Raw genomic sequence first — 23,360 nt, 5'->3', positions numbered from 1 at the left:
ATTTTAATTTTGGGTTTTGGTTCAGTAAAGATAAACCCCCACCCCAGGACTCCCAGGGACCCTTTCCAGAGAGCCCCTACACCCCCCCCGACTTTCTCTCTTTCTGTCTTTCTCTCTGTCTCTCCCCATCCCTACCAAGATAACCTGACTAAGGGCTCTCCTCGGGATCCCCTGGGCCCCTTGGGCTTTTCACCGTACAAACCCCTTAGCTCTAGTCTCTGTCCTGACTCATGAGGTACTTGGGACCACTGGAAATAGGTTCTCAAGACATCTTTGTTACCTAGTCATGGAGTTGGGTATTGTGCAGAGGCCTCCCTTCTCACTGATGTGCTTATATAGAATTCTTCAAGGCCCCTCGTCCTGGGGCTCTTTCCTGGTTTTTCTCCATCTTCTTTCACTATCCCCTACTCTTCCACCCCACTCTACCCTTTCAGTTTGGAAGCAATATAGGCCTTTCTTGAGCTATTTGTACTCTTTCACTTGTCCCTTGCTTCTTCTAGTGACCATCTGCCTTTTCTGAACATGGAACCAGGTTTTCTTTTTTTTTTTTTTTTTTCCTTTTGTCATCTGAAGTCCCCTGTCTCAGAAAGAATGATTTCTTTCTCCGAATATGCCCTCCCTGACCTTAGCTGTCAGGCTGTGTATGTCCCTGGCCCTTCGGGTTAGAGATTCTTGGCTCTGGGTATGCAGGGAGTATCAGGGTACTGAGGCCGTCTCCCAGAAACAGAGGTCTTGGGGAGGGATGCTTAGGTCAGACTCGAGTACAAAGAGGGGCTAAATGCTTCCCACAGTCTAGTCTGTGGCTAGAGAAGCCATCATCTTTCAGTGGCTTTGCCCCTGTTCTCCTTCCCTTACATAATTCTGTAGTGGTGAAGGGCAGTGACAAGGAGGGCTTGGGGAAAAGCCCGGGACTAGAAATCAGGAAGCCTGGGTTTTGCTTACTGACTCTGGCACCCAGTAGCTGCATGGACTTGGGCAGAGCAGCCTGCGTGTACCCTTTACACTGCCTACTCTGCTGGATTGCAGTGACCTGATGACATCTCGTTCCCTTTGTTGGCCTCTCGGCTTCTTGAAGGCAATGGCCATGACCGTGCCACGTTCATTACAGAAACTGCAGGTCCTAACTAGTCTCCCTGACCCATTCTGGCCCCCCTCTAATCCATTTTCCACACTGCTGTGGGCACGAGCTTTTTAAAATGCAAAGCCCGCATGTCACCCACCCCCCACTAACTGAAGGGTTTCTTCAGTTGTTCCTCATCACCATTAAGATAAGGGTTTATAAGACCCATCTTGACCTGGACCCTGCCTATGTCTCTGGCATGCCCTTTTACCACCTGCATTTTATCCTGTGTTCATTCCACAAATACTTAAGCATATTTCTGCCTTGGGCCAGGCATTGGGGACGCAGAGTAAACATGGCACCTGTCCTTATAGAACTTACACTCCTCTTTCCTGCTGGCTGACTGCTGCTTGTCCTTTAAGACTCAACTCAGGCATCACCTCCTACAGGAAGCCATCACTCATGCCCTATTCCATTTCTCTCTAGCTCCCTAATCCAGTTCAGGTGTTTCCCCCTTGTGTACCTGGAGCACCCTATACACACTTCCATCATAGCACTTCTGTGTACCAATTGTCTCCCCACCAGACTGTAAACTCTGAGAGCGGGAACCGTGTCCCCTCCACTTTTTTATACCCAGCACATGGCTTGGTACATAGTAGCTATTGAGAAAAGATAATTGAAAAAACAGTACCCTCTGGTGGCTAGCTGTTATAAGTACAACCTTTTATGCATCATAAAAGTGAGTAAAGCACAGGCAATTACCCAAGAGAGGTCAGTTTTTTTTTTCTTTTAACATTGGGTAAGGAACCATTTCAGAATGTGTGGTTTCCTAGGACCTAGGTTGTCATTCCAACATCTTTCTAAATCTTTCATAATGCAGCAAATAATATGTAAATGATGGAACAAAATTACCATTTTGAGTAATTGGGTAAAAAGAAAATATAAGGGAAATTTGTCTCATGCAATGAAAAAATGTAACCTGCTGTACAATTTTTCATTATACCTTTATTTCAGGGCCCACAAGCTCACATTCACTCATTCATTCAACAAATATTTGTTGAGTACCTGTAGGGTACCAGGCACTATTCTAGGTGTTGGGGATAGAGTAGTGAATAAAACAAAGTCCTTAACCTTAAGCTTACATTCTAGTTAGGGGAGGAACACAATAGCAAATATATTTTTATTATGGGTTATGCGTGCTGTGGATAAAAATAAACTAGGGGAGAGTGACATCACCAAGATGGCGACCTAGGTTGCTCCTGACTTTTCTTCCCCTCGCAAGAAGAACAACTAACATCAATTCAAGAACAGGACCCCACTGAGAAAATCCTAGAATATGGGGGTGAAGCTGAAGCACCCTTTTGCTCCACAGAGACCCAGGCAGACTGTATGAGAATGGTGAGAAGTGGCTACACATTGACCACATTGCGCCTCCTTCAGCCTAGTGCAGCACCGTGCAGAGAGGTCTCCCCTGAGCCTCCAGTTCCTCCAGTGGGAAAAGAGAACCCAGTGGGGACACCCATCTCCCCCTGACATGTGGGTCACTTTGTGAGAATCCCTACTCTGATCTCACACTATGGGGATTGCAGGAGTATCTCTGGGGCTCAACCACTGGGAATCTGACTATGATGGAGAAGGGGGAGTGGATTAAACAACTAGTGTGTATGGATCTTGGCCCAGATAGTAATCCCAACAGCAGCTTTGCTTATCTACGGAATCAAGTTGGGGGAATACTCTAACCAAAGTACATTGTGGGGTGCAGATCTAGATTTGGATCCTCAAACAAGGAGTTTAGCCAGCCCTAGAGACCAGTTTGTCCAGGTCCAAGCAAGGAGCTGAATCATAGTCCCACCCACTGTGGAGAGTGTTTTCCAGCCCCATCTGACCAGAAGGGCTGGTGACAATATCTGGAAGCAGTGCAGCCCAGTGACATGAACAGAGAGGCCAGCAGGCATAGCTGATCACCCCCAGGGCAAAGCTAGCCCTGGACACAAAGCATTCTGTATGTATAGGCAGGGGGATCAATTCATAGCTAAGGCTGAGGGTAGCTCCTGGCTTATGCCAATGGGAGAGACTGGGAAATTGAGAGTGACCTGGAGTAGCCTCTCCCACTCTCTCCTAGGCAAGGGAGCTGAGACATAGCCCCACCAACCATGAAGATTGTCTTCTGGCCCTTTCTAACCGAAGGGCTGGAGACAACTCCTGAAAGTTGTGCAGCCCAGTGGCATTCAAGCTGAAAGGCAAGTGGGCAGAACTGGTCATTTTCAGAATAAAGCCAGTGGCCCTGTTCAATCAGGGAACTTGGGGTGTGGGTTGGCTTGAGTTAAAACAACAAAGAGCTTTACTGGCTTTAGAGCTGCTTCTCCTGCTGTGCCCAGTGAGGGAATCTAATTCATAGCCCTGCTCATCACTGAATAAAACCTTCAGATTGTCTGACCAGGGAACCTAACCAGAGGACATGGGAAGCTGCATAGTCCATTCAACAGCCCTGAGTATACTGGCACTTAAATAGAGAGCGCAGCCAGTGGGTTCCCCCTTCTGCAGAGCAAAACCAGTGGCCTCACCTGACAAGGGAATCCAGTGCACACTCAGGCCTGATTATGGCCCCCAAACACCAAGCTGTACAGACCCTGAGCCCTGGCCTGCTTCCTTGCCAGGGCAGGGAAGCTAATTCATATCCACATCCACTAGTGAATGTAGTACCCAGTCCCAACCATCCAGTAATTCTGACCAGATAACCCAGGCAACAGTAGAGCCCATCCTGCAGCCTCACTTGGGTAGGGAACCAAGCCAGCAGTTCTATCCAGCTGTTCCCAGCCAGTGGCACACACCCCCATTCCTGTCCTCAGAGCTCAAGCTATTGCCTCAGCCAAAAATAGACCATAATAGCAATCCCATCTGCCCAAGGACATTAAGAGCAGATGCCCAGAAAACCCAAACTGAGCTGACTGGTGAAGAACTATCTCTGCCAAAGCAAATCTATAAAGTTTGGAAGAGGAGCTCAATTACTTAAATGCACAGATACAAATGTAAGGAATCAAGGATCATGAAAAAGTAGGTAAATATAACACCACCAAAGGAAACTAATAAAGCACTAATTACTGACCCACTAATTACTGGAGATCTATGAACTGTCAGGCAGTGCATTTGGAATAATCCTATTAAGGAAATTTAATGAACAACTACAAGGAAACACAGACAACTAAATGAAATTAGGAAAACAATGCATGAACAAAATGAGAATTTTGATGAAGAAATAGCAACCATAAAAAAAAAAAAACAAACCCATAAACAAACAGAAATGTTAGAGTTGAAAAATACCATAACTAAACTTAAGAATCCAATAGAGAGTTTCAAAAGTAGGCTTGACCATGTAGAAGAAATAATCAGTGACCTGGAGGATAGGACATTGTAAATTACCCAATTGGAGGAGAGAAAAAAAGTGTGAAAAAGTGAGGAAAGCCTATGGGAATTATGGGACAAAATGAAAAGAAACAATAGTCACATTATGGTGAATTATAGGACAATATGAAAAGAAACAATATTCACATTATGGGAATTCCAGGAGGGGAAAAGAAAGAGAAAGAGAAGAAAGTATATTTAAAGCAATAATGGCTGAAAATTTCCCACACCCAGGGAAGAAATGGACATCCAGATATATGAGGCCCAAAGGATCCCAGATAGGTTGAATTCAAATAGGACTACACCAAGACACATGATTAAATTGTCAAAAGTCAAAAGAAAGAATTTTAAAAACAGTGAGAGAAAAGAGAGACACTACATACAAGGGAACCCCCCATAAGATTGGTGGATTTCTCAACAAAAACTTTTCAGGCCAGGAGAGAATGGAATGACATATTCAAAATACTGGAAAAAAATAACTTTTTTTTGAGATTTATTTATTTATTTTTATTTTGTTATGTTAATCACCATACATTACATCATTAGTTTTTGATGTAGTGTTCCATGATTCATTGTTTGCGTGTAACACCCAGTGCTCCATTCAGTACGTGCCCTCTTTAATACCCATCACCAGGCTAACCCATCCCCCCACCCCTCTCCCCTCTAGAACCCTCAGTTTGTTTCTCAGAGTCCATCGTCTCTCATGGTTTGTCTCCCCCTCTGATTTCCCCCCTTCATTTTTCCCTTCCTACTATCTTCTTTTTTTTTTTTTTAACATACAGTGTATTATTTGTTTCAGAGGTACAGGTCTGTGATTCAACAGTCTTATATAATTCACAGTGCTCACCATAGCACATACTGTCCCCAATGTCTATCACCCAGCCACCCCATCCCTCCCACCCCCCACCACTCCAGCAACCCTCAGTTTGTTTCCTGAGATTAAGAATTCCTCATATCAGTGAGATCATATGATACTTGTCTTTCTCTGATTGAGTTATTTTGCTCAGCGTAATACCCTCCAGGTCCATCCACATCATTGCAAAAGGCAAGATTTCATTCCTATTGATGGCTGCATAATATTCCATTGTATATATATACCATATCTTCTTTATCCATTCATCTGTTGATGGACATCTTGGCTCTTTCCATAGTTTGGCTATTGTGGACATTGCTGCTACAAACGTTGGGGTGCACGTACCCCTTCGGATCCCTACATTTGTATCTTTGGGGTAAATACCCAGTAGTGCAATTGCTGGGTCATATGGTAGCTCTATTTTCAACTTTTTGAGGAAAAAAATAACTCTTAACCAAGAATCCCATACCCAGGAAAGCTGTTGTTCTTCAGAGACAAAGAAGGGATAAAAACTTGCTCAAACAAACAAAAGTGAGGGAATTCATTACCATCAGACCTGCCTTACAGGAAATGCTAATGGGAGTTCTTTGACTGGAAGTAAAACTATGCTAATTAACATCATAAAAACATAAAAAGTTAGCATAAATCTCACTGGTAATGGTAGATATATCGTCATAGTTAGATTCTGCAATATGGTAATAGTGGTGTATAATTGTGGTGTGTAATAATACTTACATAGCACTTACATATGTACAATATTTACATAATAATAGTGGTGTATAATAATACAACTCTAGTTTAAAAGTTTAAAAAAACGAACATAGTAAAAGTAACCATAACTACAATAATCTGTTGTTAAGTTACACAATATTAAAAACATGTAAATGTAACATTAGTAACCTAAAATATGAGGGGAGGAGAAGTAAAAGTATAAAGTTTATGAATTTTATTGAAGTTAAAATTTTATCAGTTTAAGATAAAGTATTATAAATTTAAAATATTTTATGTTAGCCTCATGTTAACCACAAGGGAAAATCCTATAATAATTTCACAAAAGAACACTATAAAGAAGTCAAATCATACTGATACCAAAAGACATCAAAACACACAAAAAGATAGCAGGATAAGAAACAAAGGAAAGGGGATCTGTGAAACAACCAGAAAATAATTTTTTAAAATGGCAATAGTAAGTCCTTACCTATAAATAATTACTTGAAATGTAAATGGATTAAATTCTTCAGTTAAAAGACAAAAAATGGCTGAATGGCTAAAAAAAATTCGAAAACATGCTGCCTATAAGAGACTCACTTTAGCCTTAAAGACACACATAGACTGAGAGTGAAGGGATGGAAAAAGACATTTCAAAAAAAAGCAAGTGTAGCTATAATTATATCAGACAATATAGACTTTAAACTAAAAGTGGTAAAAAGAGACAAAGAAGGCCATTTTATAATGATCAGTATATCAAGATGATATAACACTTGTAAATATTTATGTGCCCAACATCAGAGCACATAAATATATACAGCAAAAACTAACAGAGCTAAAAGGAGAAACGAGCAGTAATATAATAATAGTTGGGGACTCTAATACCCCACTCTCAACAATGGATAGATCATTCAGACAGAGAATCAATAAATAAACAAATTTGAACAACATTATAAACTAAATGGATCTAACAGACATATACAGAACATTCTATCCACAGCAGCACTTCTCAAGTGCACAGGGAACATTTTTTGGATAGACCATATGTTAGGCCACAAACCAGGTATCTTCTCTAACCATGGTGGCATGAAACTAAAAATCAACAAAAAGAGGAAAACTGGAAAATTCATGAGCACATGGAAATTAAACAATGCTCTCCTGAACCAGTGGATCAAAGAAGAAGTTAAAGAGGAAATAAAAAGTTGCTTGAGACAAACAAAATGGAAATAAAATATACCAAAATGTGTAGGATGCAATAAAAACAGTTCTAAGAGGGAAGTTCAATAGCAATAAATGCTTACATTTAAGAAGCAAGAAAGATCCCAAATAAAGAACCTGACTCTACACCATAAAGAACTAGAAAAAAAAGAACAAACTGAGCCCAAAGTTAGCAGAAGAAAGGAAATAATAAAGATTGGAGCAGAAATCAATGAAATAGAGAACAGAAAAACAATAGAAAAGATTAACCAAACTAAGCATTTGTTCTTTGAAAGGATAAACAAAATTAACAAACCTTTAGCTACACTAACCAAGGAAAAAAGAGAAAGGGCCCAAGTCAACAAAATTATAAATGAAAAAGGAGACATTACAACTGATACTACAGAAAATTGAAGGATCCTAAGAGCCTACTGTGAGCAACTATATGCTAACGAACTGGACAACCTAGAAGAGATGAAGAAAATTTTTGAAACATACAATTTACCAAGTCTGAATCAGAAAGAAATCTGAATAGACCAATTATTAGTAAGGAGATTGAATCAATAATTTATAATCTCCTAACAAATCAAAACTCAGGACCAGATGGCTTAACTGGTGAATTTTACTAAATATTTAAAGAAGAATTAATGCTTATTCTCAAATTCTTCTAAAAATTTCAAGAGGAGGGAATGCTTCCAAACTCATTTTACAAGGCCAGCATTATCCTGATACCAAAACAAGAAAAGAAAACTACAGGCCAATATCCCTGATGAATATAGATACAAAAATTCTCAATAAAATACTAGCAAACTAAATTTAGCTGCACATTAAAAGGATCATACACCATGATCAAGTGGGATGTTAGGATAGTTCAACATTTGCAAATCAGTCAATGATATATATTTCATTAATAGAATGAAAGAAAATAATTATGTGATCATTTCAATAGATGCAGAAGAAGCATTTGACAAAATTCAATATCCATTCATGATAAAAACTCTTAACAAATGAGGCATAGAAAGAACATATCTCAACGTAATAAAGTCTATATATGACCAGACCGCAGGTAACATCATATACAGTGGTGAGTATTTGAAAGCTTTTCCTTTAAGATCAGGACCAAGACAAGGGTGCCCACTCTCAGCACTCCTATGCAACATAGTACTAGAAGTCTTAGCTAGAGCAATCAGGCAAGAAAAAGAAAAGGTATCAGAATTGGAAAGGAAGTAAAATTGTCTCTTAGTTGCAGATGACATGAGTTTATATATAGAAAATCCTAAAGTCTTAACCAAAAAACTGTTAGATCTAATTAATGGATTCAGTGAAGTTGCAGGATATAAATATTAGTAGCATTTCTATACATTAATAATGAATTTTCTGAAAAAGAAGTAAGTTGATGCCATTTATAATAGCATCAAAACCAATAAAATACTTATGAATAAATTTAACTAAGGAAAAAGATCTCTACTCTGAAAACTAAGACATTGATGAAAGAAATAGAAGAAAGCAAATAAATTAAAAACTATCCCATGTTCATGGATTGGAAGAATTAATATTGTTAAAATGTCAATACTACCAAAAGCCATCTATAGAGTCAATGCAATTCCTATCAAGATTCCAATGGTATTTTTTACCAAAGGAGAAAAAACACTCCCAAAGTTTATCTGGAATTACAAGAGACCCCAAATAGCCAAAGAAATTCTGAGAAAGAAGAACAAAATAGGAGGCATCACACGTCCTGATTTGAAGCTATATTATAAAGTCATAGTCATCAAAACAGTATGGTACTGGCATAAAAACAGAGAAATAGACCAATGGAACAGACTCGAGAGCCCAGATATAAACCCAGGCATATACAGTCAGCTAATACTTGACAAGAGCCAAGAATACTGAATGGAGAAAAGACAGTGTTTTCAATACATGGTGCTAACCATTGGATATTCAATATCCACTTGAATATTGGATATTCAAATGTAAAAGAATGGAAGTGGATCCTATCTTATATCACTCACAAAAATTAACTCTGAGTAGGGGTGCCTGGGTGGCTCAGTCGGTTAAGCATCCAATTCTTGATTTCAGCTCAGGTCATGATCTCAGGGTTGTGAGATCGAGTCCTGTGTCCGGCTTCATGCTGGGCTTGGAGCCTGCTTAAGATTTTTCTCTCCCTCTTCCTCTGCCCCTCTCCCCTCCCTCTCTAAAAGAAAATAACTCCAAATAGATTAAAGACTTAAACATAAGACCTGAAAGCATGAAACTCCTAGAAGAAAACACAGGAATAAAACTCCTTGATACGTATATTTGTGACTTTTTTTTGGATATGACATCTAAAGCACAAGCAAAAAAATAAAGAAGTGGGACTGCATCAAACTAAAAAGTTCTACATAACAAAATAAACCATCAACAAAGTGAAAAAACAACCTATAGAATGGGAAAAAATATTTGCAAAACATGTATCTGATAAGGGGTTAATATCCAAAATACATGAAGAACTCATCCAACTCCATAGCAGAAAACCAAATATCCCAATTAGAAAATGGGCAAAGGACCTGAATAGACATTTCTCCAAAGAAGATATACAAAAGGCCAGCCAGTATATGAAAAGACGCTCCACATCACTAGTCACTCGGGAAATATAAATTAAAACCACAATGAGAGGGGCGCCTGGGTGGCTCAGATGGTTGAACATCTGCCTTCGGCTTGGGTCATGATCCCGGGATCCTGGCTCGGTGGGAAGCCTGCTTCTCCCTCTCCCTCTGCCTCTCCCCCTGCTCATGCTCTCTCTCTCTCTCTTTCTCTGTATCTCTGTGTCTCAAATGAATAAATAAAATCTTAAAAAAAACCACAATGAGATATCACCTCATGACTGTTAGAATAACCATCATCAAAAAGTTGAGGTAGCAAATGTTGGCGTGGATGTGGAGAAAAGGGAACCCTCTGTGAGCTGTTGGTGGGATTATAAATTGGTACAGCCACTATGGAAAACAGTATGGAGGATCCTCAAAAAATTAAAAATAGAACTACCATATAATCCATATATATATTGGATCTGGAAAATATATTATATTTTGGATATATTCTGGAAATAAATCCAAAGGGAATGAAAACCCTAACTCAAAAAGAGATCTGCACTCCCATGTTCATAGCAGCATTATTTACAATAGCTAAGACATGGAAACAACCTAAGAGTCCATCAATGGATGAATGGATAAGAAGCTGTAGTATATAATATAATAGAATATTATTCAGCCATAAAACACCGAGGAAATCCTATCATTCGTGACAACACAGATGGACCTTGAAGGCATTATGCTAAGTGAAATAGGTCAGACAGAGAAAAAGAAACATTATATAATCTCACTTATACATGGAATCTAAAAAAACCCCAAACTCATAAAGAGATCAGAATTGTGGTTACCAGAGGCAGGGGGTGGGGGCAAGGGAAATTGGAGGAAGGTGGTCAAAAGGTACAAACTTCCAGTTATAAGATAAATAATACTAGGGATATAATGTACAACATGATGACTGGAGCTAACACTGCTGTATGATGTATAGGAAAATAAAGAGAGTAAATCCTATGAGTTTTCATCACAAGGAGAAAGTGGTTTTTTCCCTTTTTTTTCTTTTCTTGTTATTCTATCTAAATGAGAACATGGATGTTAGCTGAACCTATTGGGGTAATTACATATACTTCACAATATATGTAAATCAAAACATCATGCTGGTGTGCCTTAAACTTACACAGTGATGTCTGTCATTAATTTCTCTATAAAACTGGAAAAAAATAAACTAGGGTAGAGATGAGATACCACTTGAGCAAAGGCCTGAATACATATTAGTTATAACTTCAGAGAACTGTACAAATGTTGGTTCACCAGACCTGCCTAAAACATTATGGGACTTTGGGAGTTTTCTTTCTTTCGTTTTTTCTTTTAAATTTTGAAATAAATTTAATTTGACATAGAAGTTGCTAAAATAACATAGAGGGTTCCCACCTATGATTCACCTGCTTTTTCCCAGTGTTAACATCTTACGTAACCACACAACTACCACAACCAGGAAATTGTCACTAGTACAATATTCTACTAAGCAAACTACAGACCTCATTCAAATTCCACCAGTTTTCACATGCCCTTAACCTTTTGGGGATGGGGGAGGTTCCATCATTCCATGAATTTTATCACATGTATAGATTTGTGTAATCACCATCAAAATTAGAACAATACAAATTCATCACCCCAAAGAAACTCATTTTTTTGCTACCTCTTTATAGTCACATCTGCCCCCCTGGGAACCACTGATCTGTTCTTCATCACTGATAATTTTATAATTTCTGAAATGTTATGTACATGGAAACATACGGTATATAATGTATTATGATTAACATATTATGATTTGCTTAATGTCGCTCATTGTAATGCCCCTGAGATCCATTCACATTGTTGTGTGTATCAATAGTTTTTAAAATTTTTTATTGCTGATGTTCCACAGTTTGTGTATCCATGCCCCCACTGAAGAGCATTTCAGCTTTTTCCAGTTTTTGGCTAATGCATGTAAAGATGTTATGAACATTCATGTACGTTTTTTTGTGTGGACATGAATGTTCGTATTTCTGTGGTGAAATATAGAGTCTTATGTCTTTTTTTTTTTTTTTTTAAAGATTTTATTTATTTGACAGAGGGAAAGACAGCCAGAGAGGGAACACAAGCAGGGGCAGTGGGAGAGGGAGAAGCAGGCTTCCTGCTGAGCAGGGAGCCCGATGCGGGGCTCGATCCCAGGACCCCGGGACCATGACCTGAGCCGAAGGCAGACGCTTAACAACTGAGCCACCCAGGTGCCCCGAGTCTTATGTCTTTAGAGGGGTTTATAAGCAAGTGCTGTGCTTAACAAAATGAGCGGGAGAGTGGAAAGAACACAAAAGATTTGGCTTCAGCCTTGTTCTGTCATTAATTAGTAGTATGATGTTGGGTAAGCCCTTCTATCTGGGACTCAAATTTCTGTCTGTAAAGTGAGAGGCTAGAAACCTATGATTTCTTTAGTCTTTTTTTTTTTTTTTTTTTTTTTTGAGAGGGAGATGGGTAGAGGGGCAAAGGGAGAGGGAGAGAGGGAATCAATCAGGCTCCATGCCCAGCACAGAGCCCAATGTGGGGCTCAATCTCACCACCCTGAGATCATGACCTGAGCTGAAATCAAGAGCCGACTGAGCCCCCCAGGTGCCCCTCTTTAGTCTTTTCCACATCTAACAGTTCTGTGGTTCTGAAGAGAGAGAAAGGAGGTTTCTACCTCATTTCGTATGGTATTTATAGCCATACACGTAGAATACCAGCTACAAGCCTAGATTATACCTCTCCCACTTTTTTCTGGCATGTTCTAAATAGTTACCCTGTGTGGAAAGAGAATATGGGGATGAAAGTAACTAATCTTAATGCGACAAAGGCTTGGGGGTCTGATCCCTGAGGAGAAAGGACTCTAAAACTAACACAGAATGGCCACATGGCACAGGGTCATTCCTAAGTCATGTATATGGAGCAAATTGTCCTCTCCCTCTGTCGCCAATATTTTTATTAGTTAGACTCAGGGTAAAATAAACATGGAATATGTGTGTGTATGTCTCTCTCTCTCTCTATATATATATGTGCGTTATGTATATTTTCTGAATGTTACATTTCTAAACATTACATGCATTTTTATACTGTATATTTTTTTCAAAAGTCAGGAAATAATTACACAAAATATTTGCAATGGGTAAGTCTGAGGGATGTGATTATCTTGAGAGGCAATTCTGAGAGGAAAAGAAGCATGTGTGTGAGCATAGTCTCTCTCTCTCTCTCTCTCTCTCTCTCTCTCACACACACACACACACACACACAAACACTGGTTAAAATCATGGACAAGAGCCAAACTGCCTGGGTGCAAATCCTGGCTCTGCCATGTGCTGGTTATGTGATCTTGGGCAAGTAACATAATCTCTGTGTCTCCCAGTTTCTTCTGTGGAATGACAATGATATTAATAGTGCCAACTTCAGAGGGTTAATAAGATGTAAATGAGTTAAAATATATGAAGCAATTTGAACAGTGCCTATTGCATTGCAGGAAGTGTGTCTGTCAGTCGATGTCTGTGTCTGTCACTTCTCGAGATGGCCTGGCTGCCACCTCCCCATCCACATGGCTTTTCTAACTGCAATAGTCCCATCTCCCCCCCACCTCTACCCGCTAGAACCCCTCACCCACTCCTCTGCCAAAAAAATTAACTTAGGCACTGAGGCAGTAGGTTGCATAACTCTGCCTCAGTAATTTTTTTTGCCCCCTAAGCTGTATTTACTCCAGTCCAGGGGACTAAAAATCCTATTAATAATTTTGCATAAATTGAATTTAAATAAAAAGAGAGAAAAAATAATTTTGCATACCCGCTAGACCTTTAAGTGATCACCCTCCCCCCAAATCTTTTTTTTTTTAAAGATTTTTATTTATTTATTTGACAGAGAGAGCGAGAGAGCACAAGCAGGGGGAACAGTAGAGGGAGAGGGAGAAGTAGGCTCCTGGCTGAGCAGGGAGCCCGATGCGGGGCTCGATCCCAGGACTCTGGGATCATGACCTGAGCCGGAGGCAGACGCTTAACCATCTGAGCCACCCAGGTGCCCCAACCCTCCCCCAAATCTAAAGAAACAGATAAAATCCATTTGAAAAACAGCCCCCCCTTCATTTAGTTATTATATAAAGCTGGCAGGACCATCTTTGAAATGTTACATTGTTTTGCTTTAGAAAAGAAAAAAGAAGATTGTCTCATCTTCCTCTTCCTTTTATACCTTTGAACCTTTTCCATACAAAGGGCTGTGGTGGTGGTGATGGCAGTGTGCGTGTGTGTGTGTGTGTGTGTGTGTGTGTGTTATCCCCCTAGTGTGATCTGGATGAATCCCTTAGCTTAGACGCTGCTGTAGTCGGTGCTACATCTGCTTCGTAAACATTGTGGTTTCTTATTTTTTCCCCCAGGCTTATTGAGATATAATTGACATATAACATGGCGTAAGTTTAAGGTGCACAGCGTGATGGTTTGATATACATGCATATTACAAAATGATTACCACGATGAAGTTAGTTAACACATTCACCACCTCACAGAGTTACCTTTTTTTGTCTGTGTGGTGAGAACATTTAGCACCTCTCTCTTAGCAATTTTCAAGTATACAACACAGTCTTGTTAACCTTAATCAAGGAATCTAACAAAGCTGAACTCATGGAAACAGAGAACATTGCATTCTCTTGAACGCATCGTTTTAAGAGAGTAATGAATTCTTTGCAGCATCGTAAGGTGACAAAGCTGTTCATAACAACTCGTTGATAATCCATCAGATGTCCAATTTACCTCCCACTTTTCCTTCTCATCTCCTTTGCACAGAGAATGATTTTCCCACTTCTTTGAGTACTGTGCTGGCTTTTCCTCTCCCCGTTGTTCTCAACCAGGGTGTTAACTAACAATGGTTAAGGTGTTACTCTAGTTTTAAGATCCTGACATTTTTTTCCCAGGTACACTCAAAGCCTCAAAATGAGAGCGCAGCTCTCCATAATGTATCTGCAACCGCCGTTTCTAGCCTTATTTCCCTCCCTTGAACCTGTCAGGCTGATCTGCTTTATCCAAACATCCTCTACTTTCCTGGCTGTGCTTTTGTTCATGCCCTTCGTAGCATTCTCTTTGCCTAGAATTCTCTCCCTTTAAACCTCATTTCTGTATGCCCAAGTCCTGCTCATCCTCGAAGACCAGCTCAACTACCTGAAACCTTCCCTGATCCCCCAGCTGCCCTTTGCCATGGGCAAAATTAGTTTTCTCTTCTCTGTGCCCTCATAGAGCTTTGTTTGTGTTCTGTTATATTGCTTGTTCTGCTCTACCTTAAATTGTAGTTAGCTGAATTCACACTTATCTCCTCCACTAGACTATAAGTGCCTCGAAGGCAGAAGCTGAGTCTTTTTCATCATTCTGCCCCACGCAGGAACCCCCACAGTGCCTGGTACATAGTGTAGGCCCTTGATCAATGCTTCTGATAAAAACTCTCCCAAATGATCTTTAATGCTGGTGTTTCAAAATCTTCTGGGAGGAGGGTGTGGCGATCTCTTCGGACAGAAGATCTCAGGGAATGAACTAGGTCGGCATTGACCGTAGAGTGGAGGACACTGAGATGAAGATGCCTACGAGGTGTTCTGTCCATTACCGCATAAATGATGTCACTTGACTCTGGCTATGGAGCTCATCTGCTACTTCATCCATATTGTCCCACCTGACCAGGAAATCTCAGTTCCTTCTGAACTCCTGTGCAGTGCTCTGAAGAGTTGATGGATGTGACTGAGCCGAGGGGAGGCTATGAGTGAGGAAGTTTCTCATGGGGATGAGTTGGAGGGAAGGCTGATGCACTTTGAACCTAAGAATAAAAGACCTATAGAATGAGCATGTGGGAGATCCCCCAAGAAACTATCAAATAAGCTCTCTGAAAGCAGCTGAGGGTAAAGAGGTCTAGGCCATTTACATTTCAATACAGAGTAGAAACAATTACCAAAATGCTACTTTTTTGTGGCCTCTTAAGCCTTTGCAACTTGTGGCTTTTGTGAACTCCCACGTATTTATTTCCTTGTAGTGACCAGTAGTAAAATCCTTCTCATGGGACGTGTGTGTCTGTGTCAGGGAACGGTGGAAATTGGAGGAAGACTAGGTCTGACTATGGGTTTAATCTTCGGGCTGGGAGGTAGGAAGGAACTTTGGGAAACAGTAGGGTGGGCGGTTGGATAAAAACGTGCAAGTCAAATTCTTGCTGCTTTTGGGAAGAAAGAAAAGAGCACAGAGCAGAGAAGAGGACCTGGAGACCTGACAGGGGAGGTCTGTGGTCCCTAGTGCTTAGGCCTTGGAAGCCTCGTGCTGAGACTCTGTCTTAGACATCAGAATCTGCTCCCCGCCCCCACAAAAATCGCCCTTTTTAGGGGGTGGAGAGCTTTATACAAGTAGGTTGCCAAGATTACTCTAATGGTATTTTTCGGTGAGGATTGATTTTTCCGCAGATAAAAAGCCTTCTTGTCAAACCCACTAACCCAAACCAAAGAGCAAAGACCGAATAAAGATCTGGAATCTTCCACCAACCAACCAACCAACCTGTCAACCAATCAACCAAAAATGCTTATCAAGATAAAGCCAGTTGCTTTCAACTAAGGGTTAATAAGCAAGTGAAATACATCAGTGCAATTTCAAGGAAAACTGCAGACAAGGAAAATACCAGGGCTTTCAAGTACCTTCCAAGCAATTTGAGATGTTTAATTCACATCATGAAGACAGTTTTACCCTGGAGTATTTCCTATTCAGAAAACACTCGAGGAACCTGCTCTTTTGGGCTGCTTCTTGACACGGAAAAATTTTAATGTCACTGCTTTACCTTTGCTTTGGGATTTTGCCTCTTCAGCCAAGTTTCCACTCTCCTACTTGTGCCTGGCTGTTTGATTTGCTCACTGCAGCTGTCCAAGCCCCTCCCTCCCTCCCTCGCTTCCATTTACATTTTCTCCACAAAATGCATTTACTGTAGTCCATTTTCTAATGTTTGTCATTCCTACTGGACTTTTTCATTTTACTAAATCAATCAGTAAATGTCTGTTGTGTGTAAGGCATTGTGCCTGTCATGGCAGGAGCAACAAAGTGACATCAAAACTTTCCTCAAGGAGCTTGCTGTCTAATTGAAGATTTTCAAGCCAGGAAGTGCTTCTCGTATTTGACCTTCCCTTTCGATTCCTGTTACTCTCTTTGGCTAGGCCCTGTTGACATCACAATAGTTTCCTAAATCACCCACCCCACCCCCAGCTTACCATTACCCCCAATCGAATCAATCCCAGTTCATCTCTTTAAAAAAAAAAAAAAGTTGACTTGATGGTTGCCAGAGGAGGGGCAAAGGAGAGGGAGAATGGGTAAATGGGGGAAGGGGAGTGGGAGGTATGGGCTTCCAGTTATGGAATGGATAAGTCACAGGGAATGAAGGGTACAGGATAGGGAATATAGTCGGTGGTATTGTAATAGCGTTGAATGGTGACAGATGGTCAATACACATGTGGTGAGCACAGCATAGAGTAGTTGAACCACTATGTTGTTCACCTCAAACTAATGTAACACTGTGTGTCAGCTATACTCAAATAAAAAATATATATATTTTAAAAATTCATTCTCTCTCCATCCAACCCTCCAAAAAAATATTTTTCAAAGATGCCATATTGCCTAATCTACAAGGCAATTTCGTTAGCTTGGTTCAAAATTTCCCTCCCTTTTACCTTTAAAATCTAAGTCCTGTCTATCTTTAAGAATCAAGTCCCATTTCATCCAGGCATCTTTTCTCCATTTCCCCACCAAGAGCGATCTTTCCCTTCAGTTTCTGTAGATTATATCCCACATCACTCATTGGTATGCTGCCTTGACTTGTTTGTTTTATATGCATGTGGCTTTTCCCCATTCAGATTGCAAATTTATTGGGAGCAGGGCCTGAGCATAATGCATTACACACAAAAGATGCTTAATACATGTTTGATGATGAAGACGGGGATGATTTTTCCTGATTTCAGGGTGTGTATAGGATGGGTTATGAGGGTGAGTGGCAAAGGAAAGATTCTGGAGGGAGGGGGATGAATTAATAAGGCTTTTACAGTCACAGTCCAAAAGGGTGGTAAGGGCTTCAACTTACTAATTCCTTGGCTCAGAGCTGCATTGTATTGCCAGAAGAATTTTAGTGAGTTTGAAAAGAAAAGGAGGGGCAGGACTTTGGGACTGCTGTGAATTTGTGTGGGGGATGAGGGAGAGGTAGAAATCAGAAGTAACTGAACCTGAGTAACTTCAATAATGATAGTAGCATTAGAAAAAAAAGGAAGAAAAGAAAGAAAAAAAGAAAGAAAGAAAGAAAGAAAGAAAGAAAGAAGGAAGGAAGGAAGGAAAAAAAGAAATCAGAGGTGGAAGCCAGATTTAGAGGGGAGATGATGAAGTTTTTAAAAATTTTTTTAAAGATTTTTATTTATTTATCTGACAGAGAGAGAGAGGGAGAGAGAGAGAGAGAGAGCACAAGCAGGGGGAGGGGCAGAGGCAGAGGGAGATTCAGGCTCCCCAAAGAGCAAGGAGCCTGATGCGGGGCTCCATCCCAGGACCCTGGGATCATGACCTGAGCCAAAGGCAGACACTTAACCGACTGAGCCACCCAGGCGCCTGATGAGTTTGTTTTTAGACATACTGAATTTAGGGTAACTTGAGTAACCAAGTGGACACGTCTAGCAAGCTGTGAGATACACCCTACCCCCATTCAGTTCAATGCAACAAATATTTACTGAACATCTACCGTATGCCAGTCACTATGTTGGAGAGACCGTCAAAGAAGACACAAGCCCTGGCCTCCAGAACTCATGTTTGAGTGGGGAAGACAGACTAATAAATTCTTCTGGTATAAGGTAGTAAATGGTATAATTGAATTATATATAAAGTGCTATGGGGATATAAATAGGGGACGAATTGCGTCCAAGCAGGTGAGAAAAAGTTACAGGAGTGACGAGTTTTGAGCAAGGCCTGGAAAGATAAAGTAGAAGTTTGTTCAGTGAACAAATAGGGAAATGGCTTTCCAAGTGAAAGAAGTCTCAAGTGAAGGCACAGGGCATGGAAGTGCGGGGCATTCTAGTAATCTGAAATGACTAAAGAGAGTGGGATGATGGAATAAAGATGGATGGAGCAAAAGAGGTGACAGGTGTCAGAAACTGGGCAGGAATTGTTACACTAGCCTGGGGAGGCGATCTAGTGCAGTGGTTAGAGGTGTGGACTATAGTGTCAGACTCCCTGGGTCCAAATCCCATCTCTGCCACTTACTAGGTGTGTGGCCTTGAGTGAGTCCCTTAGTCTCTCTGTGCTCAGTTTTCCCATCTGTAAAATGGGACTGATGGTACCTGCCTCATAGGATTGCTCTGATGGTTGAGAGAGCTAGTATATGTAAACTGATTAGGGTCATGCCTGGCATTTAGTGAATGTTATGTAGAGGTTAGCCCAAGGGCTAAGTGGCAAGAAACAGAGCACTACATCATTGTGTACTACTCCCTCAGCAGCTTCAAAAGGAAACTATAAATGGGAACTAAGTCTCCAGATACTCTAAGCACACATCCGGGGAGCACTCGATGAATCTCCTCTTCTCACTCGAGCTGGAGTTTCTCGAGAGGGTGAGTTTCTCTGCCTTGGAAATGTAGATCCAATTTAAGGAAAGGGTGAGGAGCCTGAGGGGGAAAAAATTCGAATGGCCAGAGTGGGACTGTTGATTCACAATAAATGGGAACTCTCATTCGGGCATTCCCTCCGGCAAGCGGAAATAAAACAAAATCAGGTGGCGATGCCGCAAGCATATTTTATTTCAGTTAAGTAAGAAACAGAAAATTGGCCAGCAGGGACCTTAGAGGATGAGCGAACAGGCAGCAGGGTCCCAGTGACAGTATTTTGCTGGGCTCGGAGTATGTAGGGATCCTCTGAAGGGGGCCAGCAATTGGAAATGCAGCCCTACCTTGCTAATGAAGCATATCTCGCCCCTGGAGTTCGGATGCTCTCAAGGAACCCATTGTCTGTTCCTCAGCTTTCTAGAGCTCTACTTGAGTGCTCCTTGAATAGACTCTTGGAATGATTGTACTTCCCTGTGTGACTGCTCTGTGTGCTGCTCAGATGGAACTGAACCTCGTCTGCCCACCCAGCCAGCCCAGGGGTTTCACTTGACAGAACTCGGTTTGAATTCTGGTTTTACCACTTACTAGCTGTGTGATCTTGAGCAGGTCATTAAAATTGTCTGAGCTTCAGTTTCTCCATCTGTGAAACGGGAACGGAAATGGCTCCTCTGTTATGATAATTACACGAAAGAATTTATCTATAAAGCACTTGGAACATTAAGTCCTTAAGAGATGTAAGTTCATCTCCCTTCCTTTGCCTTTACACTTATGCCACCCAAAGACCCCTGCTCTCATTTTAGCCCTTCTGGGGGCTTCCTCCCATCTAATGTCAAGAGTAATAGAGATGGGAAGAAGGAGAAATCAGTATATGGAAAGACAATGAAAAATGGTGGCTCTTTTCTCCAACACCCCCCCCCCCACTCTGACTTTGTAGTAGAGATATTTTGATGTAGCCAGTATTCCAAAATAGGAAAGATATTCAGATGCTGGATGGCCGAAGATGAGAAATATCTACGGAGACATCATGAAAACTCTATGAAAATGTATCTACACATGCGTGTATTTACTGTGAAGTCACAGCTGTGCATTTGTACGTTTTAGGATGAGAAGGGGACAAGGAAAATCAAAAACATTTTTTTTAGGATGGTAGAAATAGATTGTTGTAATGTTATCTTAATATTGGTGTGCCTGTGGGGAGGGCTCCTCTCTTCCTGACATACTTATATCTCCTTACCCTCTTTTCTTTTCTTTTTTTAAAAAAGATTTTATTTATTTATTTGACAGAGACACAGACAGCGAGAGCAGGAACACAGCAGGGGGAGAGGGAGAGGGAGAAGCAGGCTTCCCGCGGAGTAGGGAGCCCGATGCGGGGCTCGATCCCAGGACCCTGGGATCATGACCTGAGCCGAAGGCAGACGCTTAACGACTGAGCCACCCAGGCGTCCCTCCTTACCTTCTTTTCAAAAGAGCAGCAGGAGGAAAGGGTGCTGGAGTAAAGGGAATTGTACAGTGGGAATAACATGCCCCCATCTCATCTGTCCTTCTGCCCAGCCTTCCATTAACCATCATGATCTACCAGAGGCCGGAGAGCTTCCTGTCTGTGGTGCTTCAATGCCTTTGCATCATTAATATCATCATCTCTACCCTTCTTCTAGGAGAGGATCTAATGAGGGAGGTATGGAAGAAGTTCTGCATGCTTAGCTGTCAATCCGAACCTTTGAGAGCCAGCAGGGGAAAAAGGCAGCAATCACTGTGTAATATTCTGGACTTTCTTGGCAGGTGAATACTGCTATGCATGAGGCAAAACTCATGGAAGAATGTGACGAGTTGGTAGAGATCATCCAGCAGAGGAAACAAATGATCGCTGTCAAAATCAAAGAGACAAAGGTAAAGCACGGAGCTTCAGTGAGGCCAAGGCAGAGTTGACTTTACAAATGTCAGAGTTTCATCCTGATGATTCCAGTTTGAACTTGGATCATGAAAGTAAGAAGAAATGGGGTTGGAGGGAGGGAGGCAAAGAAGAAGCAATGTTTGGCCTAGTGCTATAAACCCGGTAAAAATGATGAGAGTTCTGGGGTACTGGAAATATTCTATACCTTGACCTAGTTGATGGTTACATGGGTGTGCAACAACAACAAAAAAAGTCATTGAGTTGTCCATTTCAGATGTGGGTGCTTTACTGTATGTATGTCATAAGTCAATCCAAAAAGAAAAAAGAAAAAAAGTGATGGTAGAAATGTGGGCCAGAATTATGGAAGGACCATGCATGCTATTATAAGGACTTTGGGCTTAATCAAAAAGGCATTGGGAAACCATTCTTGTTTCTTAGGAAGGGAGAGACTGATATGGCAGAAGTATGCAGGGTGGATCCAAATAGGATGATACTGAAGTCAGGGAAGCAATCTCAGAGGCTTATGGAATGGTTCTCGATGGGAGTTGATGAAGACCTAAACCAGGGAAATGCCAGCACAAATGGAAGGGAAGGATAGAACAGGCATTACTAGAAAGGAAATGATGGATGTCATCGACTGATCGGCTGTAAAAGATGAAGGGGAAAGAGAAGGCTTCCAGGTTTTTAGCCTGGGAACTGAAGAAGCATGGTCAAGGTCAGGTGTGAGCCTCCATGCATCTGTATGGTTGTAGGCTTATTGGTCTGCCGGTCAGGGTAGTGATTATAAGCTAATGCTGGGTATACAATGTGAGGAGTTATGAGAGTCTGGAGTGATGATCAATACTTTGTGCCAAGCTGGGTAGTGCCAGCTAACGTAGGAATTGAAATTTCTGAGAACACAGATCTGTGAACGCACAGGTGTGCGTAAGGATCCGTAGAGAAATACATACATCGGAATGTAGATCCTCATAAAGAACAAGGAGGTATTTTTTTTTAAACACGGTTGTGAAAATATATCGACCGTAAAATGTATTGATGTTGATCCCTGGGTGGCAGGGTTTCCTTTTATACTTTTTGTTTTCTAAATACTCTATAGTGAGCATGCACTGTTGTTCTAATCAAAAAATTAAGGTTATCAATAAAAAAGAGGAGGTAGATGACCGAGAGTATATGCCAGGGTGTGTCGCAGCCTAAGTAAGTGGCCTGTAGGTGGGAAGAGGGGCTGGCAAGACATAGATGGAGGGTGAGAAGATGAGTGGTTCGCACAGGGGCCATGGGATATTAACAGGCCTTATATTTAGAATCACCGCAGTAGATCACCTTCGTGTTGTTGTATCGTTTTTAATTAAGCCCTGCATATTGAAGCTCATTTTTCTTCTGCTCATTCCTTTAAGGTTATGAAACTGAGAAAGTTAGCACAGCAGGTGGCTAATTGCCGCCAGTGTCTTGAGCGGTCAACGGTCCTCATCAACCAGGCTGAACATATCCTGAAGGAAAATGACCAGGCCCGGTTTCTCCAGTCTGCAAAAAATATTGCCGAGAGGTGAGCTCCTCCTGGTCTTTTCTCCAGGCCTGCCCTTAGGAAAAGGGTGCAGCTGGAAGTCACTTGATTCTGTTCGGGCATGTACACAGCGGCTGTCAGCTCGTTTTACTAAAGCCTCGGTGGTGCGTTTGCTCTGTGCATTTCTGGCACCCTTCTCTCTGGGTAGCTTTACCGCTTCCCCCAATGCACGGCCTCTGCCCTAGCTCTCCACTGCCCACTCAGTGCTGCAGTTTTCTTCTTTTAAAGATTTTATCTATTTATTTGTCAGAGAGAGAGCACAGGCAGGGTGAGCGGCAGGCAGAGGGGGAAGCAGGCTCCCCGCTGAGCAGGGAGCCCGATGCGGGGCTCCATCCCAGGACCCTGGGATCATGACCTGAGTCGAAGGCAGATGCCCAACCGACTGAGCCACCCAAGCGTCCCAATGTGCTGGAGCTTTCTATGTTGGTGTTAGCGTAGGGGCAGAGAGACTTTTGGCCACAGGGATAGGTGTGTCTTTGTGCAGTTTTTATTGCTTTCA

General features: G+C 41.5%; 1 protein-coding gene across 4 annotated transcripts in view; it reads left to right on the top strand.

The window, feature by feature from the left end:
• The window catches only part of MID2 (midline 2), a 97,265-nt gene that overhangs the window by 48,486 nt on the left and 25,419 nt on the right, over positions 1-23,360 (top strand). For all 4 annotated transcript variants that reach the window (XM_032392734.1, XM_032392735.1, XM_032392733.1 and 1 more), the window contains exons 4-5: positions 21,189-21,296; positions 22,695-22,843. In XM_032392734.1, coding sequence (XP_032248625.1) covers positions 21,189-21,296; positions 22,695-22,843 — 257 coding nt within the window. The remainder of the gene's footprint in view (positions 1-21,188; positions 21,297-22,694; positions 22,844-23,360) is intronic.

The sequence above is a fragment of the Phoca vitulina genome, unplaced genomic scaffold (assembly GCF_004348235.1).
Source record: "Phoca vitulina isolate PV1807 unplaced genomic scaffold, GSC_HSeal_1.0 scaffold69, whole genome shotgun sequence".
NCBI classification, from domain to species: Eukaryota; Metazoa; Chordata; class Mammalia; order Carnivora; family Phocidae; genus Phoca; species Phoca vitulina.
This window is presented reverse-complemented; position numbering and strand designations above follow the sequence as displayed.